The sequence below is a fragment of the Vidua macroura genome, chromosome 17, assembly GCF_024509145.1.
Source record: "Vidua macroura isolate BioBank_ID:100142 chromosome 17, ASM2450914v1, whole genome shotgun sequence".
NCBI classification, from domain to species: Eukaryota; Metazoa; Chordata; class Aves; order Passeriformes; family Viduidae; genus Vidua; species Vidua macroura.
In genome coordinates, this window is record NC_071587.1 from 5,842,415 (window position 1) to 5,859,048 (window position 16,634).

General features: G+C 52.9%; 1 protein-coding gene across 9 annotated transcripts; it reads left to right on the top strand.

Annotated features, from left to right (window-relative positions):
- The first annotated feature begins 264 nt into the window (after positions 1-264).
- On the top strand, positions 265-15,897 carry LPIN3 (lipin 3). Of its 9 annotated transcripts, none has more exons than XM_053993124.1 (20): positions 270-3,666; positions 6,619-6,819; positions 7,159-7,254; positions 8,012-8,223; positions 8,449-8,553; positions 8,983-9,103; positions 9,260-9,683; positions 10,062-10,161; positions 10,282-10,445; positions 10,528-10,621; positions 10,801-10,870; positions 10,960-11,052; positions 11,557-11,684; positions 11,828-11,957; positions 12,199-12,347; positions 12,537-12,623; positions 13,563-13,715; positions 14,000-14,111; positions 14,202-14,305; positions 14,417-15,897. In XM_053993124.1, exons 1-20 carry the CDS (start codon positions 3,640-3,642, stop codon positions 14,559-14,561), a joined length of 2,715 nt encoding a protein of 904 aa, XP_053849099.1. In that variant the 5' UTR covers positions 270-3,639; the 3' UTR covers positions 14,562-15,897. The 9 variants fall into 9 exon arrangements, with proteins under 9 accessions (XP_053849108.1, XP_053849107.1, XP_053849099.1 ...); XM_053993130.1 differs by having other exon boundaries at positions 272-3,666; positions 11,626-11,684; XM_053993129.1 differs by having other exon boundaries at positions 273-3,666; positions 11,623-11,684.
- The last annotated feature ends 737 nt before the right edge of the window (positions 15,898-16,634 follow it).

Genomic DNA, 16,634 nt, shown 5'->3' on the forward strand with positions numbered 1-16,634 from the left:
ATTGCTGGATTTCTTTGCAAGCCCTGGCTCTTGGAGCCACACAATTGTGTGGGAATTGCAGCTTTCCAGGTTTTTTTTATTAAGTAAGCTTGAACCCTTTGTGTTTACAGAAGAAATGTGAACTTCCAACAGGTCAGAAACTAGGATCCAAATCAGCAGAGCATGTTTTAAAACCAGAATGGATGGTTTCAACCAGTCCTACTGCTGTAATTCAGCTTTTTCAATGCTTGTGATTGGGGACTGAGGATGGCATTTCCTCCTCTTCAGGCAAAATGGCTTTCCCACCCACTCCATCGCATGCCAGGCCAGTCTGACTTGATCTTTCTGGAAATGGGAAAGAAAAAACAAAACGAACAACACTGTTTTCCTGTTATATTCCTGACTCCAGGGCTAGTATGCAGAACAGCTGGGCTTTCAGGAGTTGTCCCTGTGCCTGAGGGAGCAGGACACCTGAGCCTTGCTCCCAATGGCTTTCACAGGATGGGAATTTGACCCCATCCAGCTGTGCTGACTTGGTGTTTCTGCCTCTCATCTCATCCTGTTTTGCTGAATCACTCCTTTCACAAGTCTCTGGAGCTCTTTGTTGATTCAGGAAAGGAAATGGGAGCCCCAGCCCAGTCAGCTGAGGGTCAGGAAGCTCTGCCAACCTTCCTGAAGCTCCCCCTCCTCTTAAAATGCTGATTCTCCCTGCTGGGAGAAAGGGCCATGATAATGAGAAAGCCCTTTCACATCCCAGTGTCTGGCAGGGATTCCCTGGAGGGTCACAGCAGAGGAATGTCAGTCAGGGATGAAAACCCTGCCAGCAGCAGGCAGCTGCTCCTGGGAGCTGCCTGGCACAGGACCTTGGACCTGATGGGTTGATTGAGTGCTGTCACCCAGCCCCACGCTCTGGCCATCCCTCACCAGACATGTGGTGCCTGCAGCATCCTGCTCAGTGCACAACATTCACAAAAAGGCATCCTTAGAGCTGTGCCTCAGCCTGCCTGGCTGCTGCCTGGATTTTACCAGCACCTCAGGAAACCCCCATGTGAAGGGGACACTGGTGAAGGTAAAGACAGAAGACCCAGGGAGAAAGGAGCCAGGCTAGTGGTCATCAGAGGATTGTGCCACAGAACAGTGAGATTCTGGAGCATCCTTCCAGATGGGAAAGGGAACAGGAGAACACAGCTTCCTCGCTCTGGGGTGAAAAGAGCATTCTGATGCTGCAGGGGTTTGCAGTGTGGGCTTCCAGCCATCAAATAGCACTGGTGTCCCCAGCTACTGGCTGAGCCCCACAGCTGGAGAGATTTCTCCTGTTCCAGCCCCAGCTTTGCTTGTCTAAAAAGCAAAGTGAGACCCTTTTTTAGTCAGCTTGGTTCCCCTCCTGTCCTCTGCAGCATCTCTGGGAGCTGAGCTGTGTCAGGTGTCAGCCAGCATGAAGGCAGGTGGGTTGGCCAGTGAGTCTGCCTCCCTGCAGACATTTCAGGCCCCTGAAGAGGCATGGAGCAAGGCAGGATCCAAGGAGATGCATCCCAGGCAGCTCAAATATTATATCAAACAGCTGAGAAAATTCCAGAGAAATAATGTATTGGTCAAGGGAAGAGGCAAACCCCTCATGAACTCCCACCTTGGAGGCAGCTGGAGAATTTGCTGTAGCCTGGCTGGGCTGCAGCACGTGTCAAAATGTGAAGGGGGGAAGAAGAAGCCCATCTTTTTGACACAGCTTGTCCACCCTCCAACCCTGTGACTGAAGACATAACTTGTTTTTTTGGAGAGAGGAAAATTTAGGAAGCTCCTGGGCAGTTTGTGGGTGCTCCCACCTGCTAAGTGGATGGATGGATGGATGGATGGATGGATGGATGGATGGATGGATGGAAGCATGGATGGATGGATGGAGTTTTTCTAGAGAAGCCCAGGATCTCAGGATGTAGAGCTTTCAGCGCAACAGTCAGTGGAGGTATGGGGAGCCCACAAGGCAGAGGTGCCGCGTTAGGGGTGAAGGCTGCCATCCAGAAAGGATGGGGAGTGCTGGGATGCAGGACAAAAGCTGCCAAGTTGGATGTGCCTGTGAGATTTTGGAATGCAAGGAGCTGAAAATATTGCATCTCAGTTGACTAATGAATAAATCTGTTATGCAAAGGCTCATTGCAAACATCTGTGGGTTGTGGAGTTCCCAAAAGAGGGAAGAAACCTCTCCCTGATGGAGCAGCTCCTGGGAGAGGACAAGATTCAGAGAAATTGGGGAGTGCAGGATTACAAGCACAAGGAGGGATGGATATGCAAGACTCACCTTCCAAAGAAGAGGAAAGGAGAGTAAGAGGAAGTATGAAAAGCAGCTGGCAGGAACCAAGGATGATTTTATGGCTTTGCAAAAAATTACCAGGGCAATTAAAAGTGTTCTAGGCTTTTTGGAGGAGAAAGAAGGAAAGAAGAGGGAAGTAAAAGCCTGGATTGCAGGGAAGGATGCAGAGAGGAACAGCCATCACTCAGAACCTCCATGGCACAGCTGGGGATCTGCTGCAGGGGCATGGGGGCACAAGCAAAGGTTGGTGTGTCAGGAACCAGGAATACAGATTGGTGGGGAAAACCAGCTGGGCAAGGAGCCTTGGAGGTAAGTGATGGGGTTTGTACTTCTGCAGGGTGCCCAAGTGCCAGGAGCTCATCTGTGTGTCCAGAGGGTGGAGGCTTGGAACCACAGCAAGGCTGAGCTGCCTGCTTGCTCCTGCTGGCATTTTGTTCCTTCTCCGTGTTCATCTGCAGATGCACTCAGCTGGCTGAGGAAGAAATGGTATCCTGTGCTCAAATGTCCTTTGTTGAATGTCCTCTACAGCATTTTTTACCAGTTACCAGGCATTTGCAGTCCCCCCAGTTACCAGACATCTGCAGCGAGATCTGTCCTTGCTTTTGTGTTCCAGCCCTGGGGTTTGTGTTACACCCTCAGGGCTTGCAGGATATAAACCCCTGTCCTGGGTGAGACCCACTCCAGTGGCATCAGCAAGCACCAGTCTAAGGACATCACCTGAAGTGTCACACCCAAGCTGTCTTGATGGAGATTCCAGCAGATTCTTTCCCTGCTGGGCACAAGTGCCCAGTGACCTGGCCATGGGCTGTGGGGTTTGGTGGTGGCCACCTGCCCTGCAGTGCCTGCCCACCTCTTCATGGACTGCAGCCATGCCAGGCCATCCACAATAGCTGCTTTCAGTGCAATTTCACTGAGGGGCAGAGCTCTCAGAAGACTAAGTGGGTGGAAAATAAACTTCATTCCTCAGCAGATATGTCACAGCCTTCAGGAAAGTTCCCATGTTGGGACTTGTGCTCAGGCCATGCTTGACACTGGACAGGCAGAGGGGGGATTGTGTCTCCAACTTGTGTCTCTAGTTGCCATCGGCAAGGATGAGGAAAGTGAGGCACAGGGTGCTAAGAGGGCTTGCTTGGGAATGAGCTGTGCCATTTCTGTAGATCAACCCATCATCTGGGGCCAACAAGCTTCGGATCCTTCTTCTCAGGGTCTAAAGATGTCCTAAGCAGCCACCCTCAATCTTTGGTGCTTGCCTACCCTCACAGCACAATGTCAGCTCCATGAGTGATGTGTTGGAGAACCTCCATCCCTAAAGTGCCACCACTCAATCCCCATCACTCCAAAACCCAGCAGAGAGGCTGATGGGGAGTCACCAGCACAGAAGTCAGGTAAATACAGGACAAAGCCTCTAATTATAGTATGCTGGGAGTCAATGTACTTTTTGGGGGCCGCAAAAAAGCCGCACCACCTCAGTTTCTCACCTGAGTCCACCAGCTATTCCCACATGACTTCCCCACTGCTCTCAGGCTCCCTGAGATCTGGAGAGCATCAATTTTCTTAAGGTGTCTATTTTTATGTGCTTTCCTTTCACCGTGCCCTCTTTTCCCATTCCCATGGAGACGATGCAGGGCAGAGGAGCCCCTGGGCTTTGGCCACCCTTTATGTCTCATTAAGGCTTCAGTGTGTCCTTGTGGGACGGTGGGTTGGAGAAGGAAGGGTCTCCACGGGCACAAGGCAGCTGTGCCCGGGGCTGCTGGAGCAAAGGGGCTGTCGGATGAGCCCCAGGTGCCGGTGCCACCCCAGAGGCACCGCCGGCCTGCCGGGGCCCTCAGAGGCCCAGCGGGAGGCACGGTGAGCAGCCTGGGGCTGTTTGGAGACGGGCCCTCCCCTCGCTCAGGTGAAAGGAAGGAAGCAGCAGGGAGAGGAGGAGCTGAGGGTGAGTGCTGCTGCCGGCACAGAGCAACCCCGGGGTTTAGTTTTGCCCCGGAGTCGAGGAGGTGCTGAGGCCCAGCAGCTGCCCAGGTAACGGGGAAGGCCCTGTTGGTTTGCAGCGTGCGATGGCTGGGAGCGCGGCTGTGGGGGTGGGGGTGGGGGTGGGTGTGGGGGTGGGTGTGGATGTGGATGTTGGTGTGGGGGTGGATGTGGATGTGGATGTTGGTGTGGGTGTGGATGTTGGTGTGGATGTGGATGTTGGTGTGGATGTGGGTATGGATGTGGATGTGGATATGGATGTGGATGTGGATGTTGGTGTGGGTATGGATGTGGATGTGGGTGTGGATGTGGGTGTGGATGTGGATGTGGATGTGGATGTGGGTATGGATGTGGATGTTGGTGTGGGTATGGATGTGGATGTGGGTGTGGATGTGGGTGTGGATGTGGATGTGGATGTGGGTGTGGATGTGGATGTGGGTGTGGATGTGGATGTGGATGTGGGTGTGGATGTGGGTGTGCTGCTGGCAGGGTGGGCCAGGAGCAAAGCACACTGGTGTCAGCAGAGCACCAGGTTTATTTGGGCAGCTCTTTGGCTCTGGAGGTTGATGTGAGCTGTCGGCAGGGGAGGACTGTCCCCTTCATCCTCCACAAGAGCTGCATGGCGGAGGGCTGTGATCCTGGCACATTTGGGGGCTGAGGGCTGGAGATGCCCCATTACTCTAGGGGGTTTATTTTTTGAATATGATTGAAGACCATTTCCTTTGCCCTGTCTGCCTATTAATGGCTCTCCAGACCATAACCTACCCTTCACCTCCCTGACGGGCCTGCTCCATCCATGGTGGGGCCGAGGCCTGCAGAGAAAAGCCTCTTTCTCTCCATTCCCTGCCTTCCTCCAGCTGTCCCAGGTGAGGCCCACAGGGAATTAAATTCACTGAGCTGAAAACTGTACCACAGCCATGCAGTCGCCAGCAATGAGATGCCTGGGGAGGGGGCAGCTACCCATGGAGGCAAGGGGGGACAGAGGCTCTGCAAAGGAGACATGGCCTTGGCACCTGTTTAGCTGTGTGGCTGCAGTGTTGTGTTGAGCTCTTGCACCATGCTCATGAAGAGGGTGCTCAGTGCATCATATCTGGGGATCGTTTCCAAGCTCCCACCCTAAATCCTATGGGATTTCTCTGCCCAGGACTTTTCCTATGCACTTTTCAGGTCTGTGTCAGTGTATGTCTCAACTGGAAGCTCAGAAGTGCTGCCCAGGGAGCATCAGGGTTAGTCTGATCATTCCTCCTCTCCAAAACTGCCCCCATGTGCAGAGAGCAGCTGTCTCCTATTTGCTGCCAAGCCCTCTGGCAAAGCAGGAAAGCAGCTGGAGGACTGCCTGCCCCGGCAGCAATGCCTGGGAAAGCTGGGCTCAGCGGGTTGGTGAGAGGCCCCGTGATCTGAGCCCCGCTCACAGCAGAGCTGATGGAGGCACCGAAACTTCGGGAGCTGGCTAGCACTTCCCTGCTATCACCCTCCAGAGAGGATCTGGGATTTGGGCTTACTCCTGGCTGCCAGGGAGAGGTGAGGGGTGGGGCATTGAGTGGGAACCACATCTGCCCGCTCAGACTGCCTTCCAGGAGGGATGTCTGGGAATGGGACAGGGCTGAGCTTATGCAAAACAGATCGGAGAAGCTGGATACCTGCTGGGGCAGAGGGCTTGTGGCGTGGCACATGCCTGTCATCGTCCCTTTGGGTAAGGAACCAACTCCCCCCAGCTGCCCTTTGGGTTGAGTGTGCACTGGGTGCTGTGCTGCGAGTCCCTGGGGACACCACACCATCACCTGGCTGTGCTGCCCAGCTCAGGAGTTCTGGCTTGTACAGGAGCCATGTGTGGCCAATTCTGCAATGCCTAAGTGGGATACCTTTCCCTCTGAGTGGGAAATGTTAGGTTTGGACTTTATTCAAAGTGAGTGTGTGGTGTATGGAGCAGCTCGGACTTCCTACCTTTCTGCTATGAGTTGTTTGGGAATTTCTAAGGACAGTGCAGGACAGGAGGCCTCCTGCCAGCCCAGTTCTTGTTTGAATGGGATGTTGATAGCTTGATTGTGTGGTGTCGTTGTGAGGTTGTATTTGCCCTCTCAAGGAGGAAACGTGATGGTGTATCCCAATGGCAAGGGCATCTTTCCTCCAAGCTGGATGCAGTAACTCATGCTCTGGCTTCTGTCCTGTTTTGTGGTGCTCACAGAGGCCCTAGCTGATCTTCATCAAAGCCCTCAGGTGTTTGCCTCAGTTTCTCTAGAGGCTTACCTGTCCCCATGATGGGGCTGTGTTGCAGCCATGACATAACTCTCTTACAGTAAACTCACATTGCCTTTAGTTGCTGGAGTTCTCTTCCCCTGCCTGGGTCTATTTGTGTCTCTCACTTGCAGTCTCAAACCATGAACTATGTGGGGCAGCTGGCTGAGAGCGTCTTTGCCACGGTGAAGGAGCTGTACCAGGATCTGAACCCCGCCACCCTGTCAGGCTGCATCGATGTGGTCGTGGTGAGGCAGCCTGACAACTCCTTCAAGTGCTCCCCATTTCATGTGCGCTTTGGGAAGCTGGGGGTGCTGCGCTCCAAGGAGAAGGTGGTAAGTGGTGCCTGCCCTGGGGCTACACTTCCTTTTCAGTGTCTCCAGACCCAGGATCTTCTATAACCCACAGGTTATGGAAAGACTTTGTTTGAGGGGAATGGGAGCCCACTGAAAGGGGTGCTTGCCAAGTTTTTGAGGGATGCCCGCAAATGGAGCCCATCCATTTCCAGGGAGGAATGTGCTCTCCAGGAAAATTGGGAGAGGTCCCTTGCCTCAAAGGCTGTGTGGCTGTCAGCCCTGTGAGCAACTTCAACCCATCCCCTCCATCTGGAAGTGCCCCTGTGCTCCAATGGATGAAGGGGTTCAGATGGACAGGCTGCTTCTGTCCCTTGCTAGGTTGACATTGAAATCAATGGAAAGCCTGTGGATCTGCACATGAAGCTGGGAAACAATGGAGAGGCCTTCTTTGTCGAGGAGTTAGAGGAGCATGAGGTTGGTTATGAGGAGGTGCTGCATGTCTGTGTCCTGGTTGACTCCCTGGAAGTGCAGTGTTGAGTTAGAATGACCAGGTTTGGAACGCTGCTCTTCCCCAGAGAGACTCCATTGTCCTGTCCGATGTTTTCTGTGTCTGGAAAGGTTCCTGCTCAAAGGACCTTGCAACCCACGTGGTTGCACCCTGAGGGAGTATTAGACCAAATATCTGCATCCCAGACTGGTCTCCATCAATGGGCATGGCTGCTGGCCAGACAGGTGGATATCTTGGAGCTTGGCCTCTCTGCTTGTGGCAGAGATGAGAATGAGACAGATGCTGTGGCAGGCTGCCTATTCCAGTGGGAAGTGGGATGAGACTAGTTCTGGCTTCCAGAAATCCTGGCAGCTCTTCTCTCAGGCATACTTGTGGTCACTGCTGGCTTGGGCTGGGTTTGGAAGTAAGAAAGGGCTCTGGAGTCAAATCCCATCTGCAACCTTGGTAATTCTGGTATTGTGGTGCCATCTTCTGCCTGTCTCTCCTTGCCCATGTTAAGGACGTCTTTAGCTTGTGGCTGTATCACCCTAATATTCTTTTATTCACATGTTGTAGGTACAAATCCTTTCCTTTTAGGCCAGGCCACAAAACCACCCCTGAGCTGAGGGTTCTGTGGTGTTGGTTGTGCAGTTCTGTAGTATACTCTATAGAGAGCAAGGAGTGCTAGGCTGAAAAGGAGTGTGCTGGAGGGAGCTGATGGGCTCTGCCCCATCCCTGTTCCAGGGCAGCATCCCCTGCTTCCTCTGCACATCCCCCATCTTCAAGAAGCATTGCCCAGAGGATGCTGTTCAACCCTCCTGTGGGCTGGAGGCCTCCAGCACTGGAGTGATCCTGCACAAGAGGAGGCCACGCAAGAGAAGGCCCAAGAAGAAGGAGGTGTTGGACTCAGATTCTGACAGCTGTGATGAGACCAAAAGCGAGCTGCCAGCCCCAAGGTGAGCTGCTTGGTCTGGGCAGGGCGATGCAGTAGGTCAAGCCTGTGGGTTCATTTGGTGATGCCCAGCAGTACTGAAACAGGGGGAAAGTGTTTGCAAGTTGGAGCCCAGTCTCCTGTGGAGTAGAAAGCCAGTGGGAATGGTGAAACTGGGTATTGCCAGCTTTCTGGAGAGGAGACTGCTGCTTGAGAGTAGCACAAGTTCCCTCTCTCTCCTCCTTTGCAGTGATGCAGCACATTCATCCTTTGCTGATCTCCTTGAAGTAACTGGGTCATTGCAACCCTCAGAGAAATACTCATACTCCGATGGAGAGGTGTTCAAAGTGGACAGGTAATGGGCAGAACCAAGGTGTTCTCAGCTCTGGTGAGAGTAGGGCACATGCCCCATGGTGGGGAAAGAGGTATGGAAAAGTGACTTGGAGGTGTCAGGAGACGAGAGTTTTTCTAGCTTGATATGGTGTGGCTGCAGGAAAGCTCAGAATCCACAAGGGACACTTGTGACCATGGTCACAGGCATGAGAAGCCTGTGTGCACAGGGCTTTCTGCTGATGAGCTGCTCTGGGCAACTGCTGGCACTTTGCTTCCTTGGGCCTCAGCTTCCAAAGGTCTTGGTCCTTTAGGAGTGACAGTCTTATAGGGTAGAACTGGTGTTATGAGAAACCAGCGTTACAGGGTTCTTGGCCCTAAATGTCCTTGCACTGATAGGAGAGCATGGGGCTGCAGTGTAGGTGAGGCCTCACATCACCTTCTCTTCCTGCAGCTTCATGTCGAGCCATCGGTCTTCTTCCAAAAGTGATTCTGAACTGGAGATCAAACCACGGGAAAGCTTTTCTCTAGCGGCTGAATCCCACATGAAGTGGACCTGGGGAAGGCTCCCTCAGGTAAGTCCCTGCTCTTGCTCTTTTGCTGGGAATGGGTGTCCAAAAGACCTTTAGAAAGCAGAGGAGGCTGTGGCCAGGCAGCCTTAGGGAAGTTGTCCTTTTCTGTGTGATGCTTTGGGCAACTGTCCTCAAACCTGTTCTTCTGCTTTCCTTGAGGTGAATAAATTGGTGCAAGTTAAACCAACCAAGTCCACAAAGATCACTGCTGCTGCAGCAACCACCATCTCTGCGACACTGGTCCCTGTGGATGAGGCAACCCCTCTTGTTGCCACCTCTGAACATCTGGGAGGGGATTCAAACCCAGCAGAATCTCAGGGCCATTCCTTGGCTGTGTCTTCTACTGAGCCAACACTTACACCCCAGGCTGGGAACAGCATCTCCAGGCTGAAGAACATCCTCCGTGCTGTCAGGACAAAGAGATTTTTGGGGGCCTACTCAGTCCCACAAGAGAAACAGAAGGGAGATGTGAATGTTGTGCCAGAGGTTCAGCCAGATGTGGAGCCCTTTGAGGGAGCCACTGCTCCAAGGCAGGCGGGCTCAGAAGGCCCCACATCCCAGCTGGAGAGGCAGAGGAGGCAAGGTAAGAAGGTGACTGGTGCTGCTTGAAGTGGTGTTTGAGCCTGCAGATGTGTCTGACTCAGATGAGCACCTGGGTTGTCCATTCACTGTAACTCCTGGCTTGACTTGTGTCTTCATCCTGACCTTGCCAAGTCAGGGAAAATCACAGAGAAGCATTTATGTGCCTTCCTTCACAGTGTATTTAAGGATCATGCTAGTGCAGGTGTCTTGAGGCACTTCTGTTGCTGTTGACTTACGGCAGTTTTTCCAGTAGGAAAATGTCTGCCCTGTTTGTATGGTACATGGATATGAGGAAAATGCTGTTGACTTTCTCAATAGATGCTGGGGTGATTAGAAAGGTGATTCAGCTAAGCTCTCTCTTTTCTGTCTATGCATTGAGGATCCATCAAAAGAAGTCCTCACTTGGATCCCAGTGCCATTTACCTGGAGGACTTCTCTGAGCTGGACAAGAAGCCAGTGGCTCTCTATTTGGCCGGGAGGTATGAGTTGCCCCAGCTGGCCAAACTCAGACATTTTTGAGCAATTCCCCTGGCACAAAGGGTGGGGGTATGTTTAAAGCTATTCTCTGATGTCACCACTATTTCTTCCCTTGCTGGCAGCGACACAGAGCAGAGTTTGAGGCTTGTGACAGACCCCAGCAACCCTCTGTGTATCCAGCTGCCATCCACCTTGCCTGCCAACAGCGCCATGGACTCTGACTCGATGCCCACAGTTGCCCTGTCACTGTGCGGGGGCCTCAGGGGCAACAGGCAGGTCTCTCATGGTAGGTAGGAGGAGAGGGACAGTCTGCAGCCCTGAAATCCTTTCTGTCCTCCAATGGCATGACACAGCCTCTGTCTCACCAGAGAAGTTCATGGAACACATGGTTTCCTACCAGCAGTTTGCTGAGAATCCAAGGCTCATCAGTGACCCAAACCTGGTGATAATGATCAACAAGAAGTGAGTGGCCTGCTCTTCCTGCTGCTTCATCCCACAATGGACAGCATGTCCCCTTTGTCCCTGTGGAAACCCTCCTGTAGGAATGTGACTCCATCACAGAGCATGATTGTACCAAAGTAGTTGTGGGACCTGGCCGTGCTGCAGGATGGTCATGTACTCATCCCTCTTTCTTTTTCCAGGTATTACAACTGGGCAGTGGCTGGTCCCATAGTCCTGGCCCTGCAGGCTTTCCAGAGGAACATTCCTGAGGTCAGTGGTGCAACACATTTACTGGCTATGATTCTCAGCAAGGCCTGGGCTGAGGACTCACCTCATCCCATGTTCTGCCATGTTCACAGAGCATCATTGACGAATTGGTGGAGGAGAAGATGCCCAAGAAAGAGTGGAGGAATTGGTTTTCCTGGAGGAGGAGAGAATTCTCGACAGAGGGGGTATGTTTGCAGCAGTGGATACAACAACTATGTCCCCAGGGGATAGGCATCATTCTGCTGACTGGCAGGGGTGGGAGCAGGGTCCTGGGGATGGCCTGAGATTGACTATGAGGACATCCAGGACCTGACAAGGTGACTTCTTAAGATTGCTATTTGTCCCCTTTGGTCTGTTAATGCCTAAGTGGCAGAGCAGCACCTGGTAATGCAGTAATGTGGACCTTGTAGTGGTGAGACCTCCTGCTGTGTTGCCCATCATGCTAGGTCCCTGGGCACCACGTGTGCTTGCTGGTCTCTCTGCCCCACCACAGCAGCAGGCTGTGCTTCCTTTTCCACCAGAGTGTCCCTGTGAAGGCAGGGACTGCACTGATACCTCTTTTGGCATTGCTGTTCCAACTGGAAGAAAAGCAAAGCAGCCCCTGCTCTTGCTCTTAAGCTCTGTGCAAGCACTGCTCAGCAATAACAGAAACATCTCTGTTATCAACACTGTGTTGAGCCCAAATCCAGAACACGGCCCCATATCAGCCACTGAAGAAAATTAACCAGAACCAGCACACCCCTCTCTGCCTGCAGCAGCAGCCGAGGCCAGGGAAAGCCAGCGTGGGAACACTGTGGCACGACCCTGCTCAGCAGAGGTGAGTGCCTCCCTCCCAGGCCATCTTCTGGAGTCTGGATACTCCTGTCCTCCTATGTGACTAATTATTCCTAAGTTTGCCTAATAAAAGAGGGTAGAAAGCTTTTTTAAGACTCTGGTTGACCCCTTCCCTTCTTTGTGTAGGTGGGAGGAAAAGGAGTCACCCAGTGACCATGAGCCCCAGCACCCTGGGGACATGTCTGCAGTGAAAGCTCCCACTCACAAACCTCTGCCAACCTTCAAGAAATCCCTGCGGCTCTCCTCCAAACAAATTGTAGGTATTTATTCCTCCATCGTCACTGTCCGTGTGTGTAGGGATGAGACAACCCTTAAACAGGGATTTCTCTACTCCTGACCTCATGTTTTCATAGGACACCCAAATATTTTGCCCTTGTTGGCCACCCTGTAGAGTCTTGGGATCTCTGGCCTGGCTGGGTGGCAGTTTGGCCTCTGGCAAGCCTTGGAGTGGTGTGAATTGGTGCTGGTGTAACACTTTTGGTGCCCCTCTGCCCCAGGGAAGGTTGAATCTGCAGGATGGCCCCAACGAGGTGGCATTCAGCGTGACGACTCAGTACCAGGGTACGTGCCGCTGTGAGGCCACCATCTACCTGTGGAACTGGAATGAAAAAGTGGTGATCTCAGACATCGATGGCACCATCACCAAGTAAAAGGCCTTTCTCCCACCCCAAAATCCTTGTTTTCCCCTGTTAGGGGAAAGTCTCCTTTAAAGGCTTGTTATTCTCTTCTGTACATAAAGGAGAATAAGAAGGGAGAAGGGAGCACAAACCCGACTGGGGTGGGGGTGGATACTCACCACGTTGGATGACACTAACTCAGCCTCCTTTCCTTTGAGATCGGATGCTCTTGGACATATCTTGCCACAACTGGGTAAAGATTGGACTCACCGTGGGATTGTTAAACTCTTCCACAAAATCCACCTGTAGGTATTGGATCAGCTGAGTTAAGGGGAAGTGGGAAACTGACTGAGTCAGAGTCAGGGCTTCTTACTCGCTGATGCAGGCCCAGATAGTTGCACTATCTGCTGTCAGTGGTGGCTGATGCTGGCTGTGCTGCCTACGTGATGTTGAGGGGTGAAAGCAGAGGGTCCCCTGGGAGCAGATGCTGGCATTACCTTCCCTGGAAGGAGTGTGTGTCAGTGGAGGCTTTGCTGGGGAGATACAGCTGAGCAGCAGAGGAGACAAGACCACCTAAGGTCACACCTGAGAGAGGTGGCACGGGGGTCTCCAACACTGTGGTGCTGGTACCTCTCTGGGCACCCAGCGATCGCTTGCCACAACCCAGGGGAGTCACCTGCGAGGGATGACATCAGCAGTGAGTCCCTGCGGAACCTCTAGCTCGGTGCCTGGCTCCTGTGGCCACTGAGAGGCACTGTGGGCCCGTGGATGGCCCGTTCTGGCCCCGGGAGGAACGTGGGAGGGATGCACTCCGGGGGACTGCAGGGACTTGACAGGCATCTCGGCTGCCTCTGGCCACCCGGTACCGCCTCTGCCGAGCTGTCCCCCACCCGGGCGTCTGCAAGGGCTGGGTACAGCCCTCCACAATTGACAGGCAGTGCTGTGGGATAAAAGTGCTGTGTGAGGGTGCTGAGCAGCAATGGGGGCTGTGCTGGTGGGCTGGGTGGGTGTGTGCCTGCTGGGATGAGCATGGAGGGTGGTGCAGGGGCTCCCTGTGTGAGGCAGGTGGGGATTGGGCTTAGTCTGGGTTTCCAGATAAGGGATTCATGTTCTTTGAGGAGCCACCTTGCTTACTGGAATAAGATTTGGTCTTAGGCCAGGTACTTGGCTACCTCTTCCTCCCCGGAGCAGGAGAATGCCTTGCCCAGGCCACAGCTCAGAGGGGCTCCCTGTATTCTCTCTAGGAATGGCTACAAGTTCCTCTACTGCTCGGCCAGGGCTATTGGCATGGCCCACATCACCAAGGGCTACCTCAAATGGGTCAATGAGCAAGGCTGTGGCCTCCCCATGGGCCCCATGCTGCTTTCTCCCAGTAGCCTCTTGTCTGCCTTCCACAGGTACTGTCTTTTCCTACACTTCATGTATCCCTGGGGATAGCACTTCCTTCCCCAGCTTTACTCTGAGGCATGTCCCAGCCTTAAACTGCTCTTCCCTCCTTGGTGCACAATGCCTTTTATGGGAGGCAGCAGGGGAGCTGCCTGACCTTGCTGGAGCTTCACAGTGAAGCTTCTGATGCACAAAAGCTCTTACCCTTCAAATCACTTCCCTGAGCCCCAGACAGGTTTGGTGCCCACAGTCCTGGCCAGCTGATGCCACTGTGACCATGTCTCTTGTGCTGCAGGGAGGTGATTGAGAAGAAGCCAGAGGTGTTCAAGGTCACCTGCTTGACAGACATCCGAAAACTGTTTACTACAAAGTATCCCTTCTACGCGGGCTTTGGGAACAGGCCCAATGTGAGTGGTCTCCAGGTGTGCAGGGAGGGCTCAGGCTGGGTGGTGGTGCCTTCATGCAGCTCTCATGCCATGCTGGCTTTCCTTGGGCAGGATGTCTACGCTTACAAGCAAGTGGGGCTGCCAGAGAGCCGCATATTCACAGTAAACCCCAAGGGAGAGCTGACCCAGGAGCTCTCAAAGAACCAAAAGTCAACGTAAGCAAAGTGTTCATTCCTCTGCATCTTTGGGATGACTTGGCTTTGATGCAGAGAAGCATCAAACAAACACCCAATGACCCCAGTGTAACTTCTTTCTTACCCCCTCAGGTATGAGCGGCTGTCAGAGCTGGTGGAGGTCTTCTTCCCTCCTGTGGGACAGAGGGGGAGCGCTGCGCTGGTGCCCCCAGAGTACAGCCACTTTGCCTACGGGAGACCTCCACTGCCTGATGTTGACTTGGATGTCTTGCCCTAACCCCATCCCTGTGGAGACCTGACCCAGAGCTCTCCCGCATGTTCTTTGCCAGGACTAAATGCTCCAGGTGCACCTTGTCCTCCCTGTTTGCTGCTTGGGCATTTTGCATTTGTAATAGAGGTGATGACACCCCTTAGCAGGAAGCCAAAGGGGGTAAGAGGGAGTTCTGACTCTACAAAAACTCCAATTGCTAAACACAAATTCCTAAAAGCTGGGTCTCTTCTGGTGTTTGTAGCTCCTCTAAAGCCTGGCTCTTTTTTAAAGGTAGTGGTTGTTCATTGTTGTATTTATTGATCAACCTTTGACATAGCTATTACTACCTCTGGTATGACCAGTGTTCCAGACAGTCCAGCTACCTGCAGTTTGGTAGCTGAAACTGCCCACCAACTTGTAAAGGTCGATGGAAGATGCTGAGGTTTTGAGTGTTCTGAACAAAAACCAGTAATAAATAGTGCCTTAATCCAGGCTGCCTCTTGTCTGCTCTAGCCCTGTGCATAGAAGTGGGAGCCAGGATCCAAGTCCTTTCTAATATATGATTAGGCTTATTCTGCTCAAGCATCCTACCAAGTGGGTCTTGGGGGTGATGGGATCAGCTTCTAGAAAATGGCTCTTTTTCCTGTTTTTTTTTTTAATTACTACGTTTAGCTAAGGTAGCAAAATTAATTAAAAACAGAAAACAAATGCAGGCTTATTCTGTATGTACATGGGGCTGAATGGACAGGAGACCTTGCAAAAGCCAGAGATCCATGTGCTGAGGCTCACTCCAGGCTGTCTCCTGCCCCTCGGGGTGACTGGGAGCAGGGGGTGTCCACAGCCCAGCACAGCCTCAGTAGCACCAGGGACACCCAGGAAAGAGCCCTGGATGAGGCTCTGCAGGACCAGACAGGCTCAGCCCTACTCCCTCATGGGATCCCATGGGCTAGGACCCGCTGGGATTTGCCTCTACGTTTACCTTGCGTGTCCAAAGCAACTGCAAGGAGAGAGTGACCTGTCACTGGGACCCCTCTGTGCACAAGTTGCCCCAACGTGGCCATGCCAACAGCCCCAGGGACCTCCAGCCCCAGGCACCCACAACCCTGCAAATGCTCCCTGTGCCCAAAGCAAATGCAAATAGAGCTGCAGTGTGAAAAATAAAAATTGTTTATTTACAGAAGAGCAGCAACAAAAACAAACTACATAATGTATTTTCAATGTAAGAATCTTTGTAACAACAACCTATAAAAAGTATTTGCATTTTAAAAAGCTATATAATAATGTATGAAATTTATGTACAGAAGAGAATAACAAACTCTAAAACATATTTATAGATGAAAACAACATAAAACTCTAAAACATATATCCAGAAAGATGGCATCCCTGCCCGGCACCTCCATCAGTCCTGGAAGAAAAGCAAGCGACACGGTCACCCCGGTCAGGCACAGAGGGCTGTTCCCTGTGCCCCCAGGCTGGGACACGCTGGCAGAGCGGGACTCTGCTGCCAGCACTGAGCCTGGCTGGGGCTGAGGGCAGGGCCCCAGGCAGTGGGACCCAAAGGGTGGCCCAAAGCAAGCACAGGGTGGTGCTTGTGCCACCAGAACCCAGGGCCCCCCCCGGGCACCGTGTCCCTGAGCGGGGCCACCCAGCCCAGCCCCAGCCTGGCAGCAGGGGACCCACCCTGCCTGTGGGCAGGGCACAGCCAGCACCTGCCTGTCCTGCTGCTGGGCTGGGTCTTCACCCCAAGACCATGTCCTCCTCCTCCTCACCTTTCTCATCCACTTCCATGTCTTCAACATAATCCTCCACATCCACCTCCATCTCTTCCTCCATTTCCTCCTCCACATCCACCTCCATTACTTCATCTCCATTCTCTTCAACATCTATGGCCATACTCTCTTCTCTATCAATCTCCACATCGATTTCCATCTCCTCCTCAGTGTCTGTGGCAGCCTGCACAGGGAGCAAAACCTCACAGTGGGGTCCCTGTCCCACACCATCCCCACAGAGCTCCAGCCCACCCAGGCAGTTCAGAGGTTTCCACCTCCATGGAATGGCACTGTACCTTCACTGGGACAAAAGTGAGCATCCTGCACGGAT

Excerpts from the sequence above, each read along its gene's own strand:
- LPIN3 (XM_053993124.1), top strand. The coding sequence starts at position 3,640 with ATGGGGAGTCACCAGCACAGAAGTCAG. Across the intron at positions 10,871-10,959 it reads TCCAGAGGAACATTCCTGAG|AGCATCATTGACGAATTGGT; the intron begins GTCAGTGGTGCA and ends CCATGTTCACAG. Across the intron at positions 14,112-14,201 it reads GCTTTGGGAACAGGCCCAAT|GATGTCTACGCTTACAAGCA; the intron begins GTGAGTGGTCTC and ends TTCCTTGGGCAG.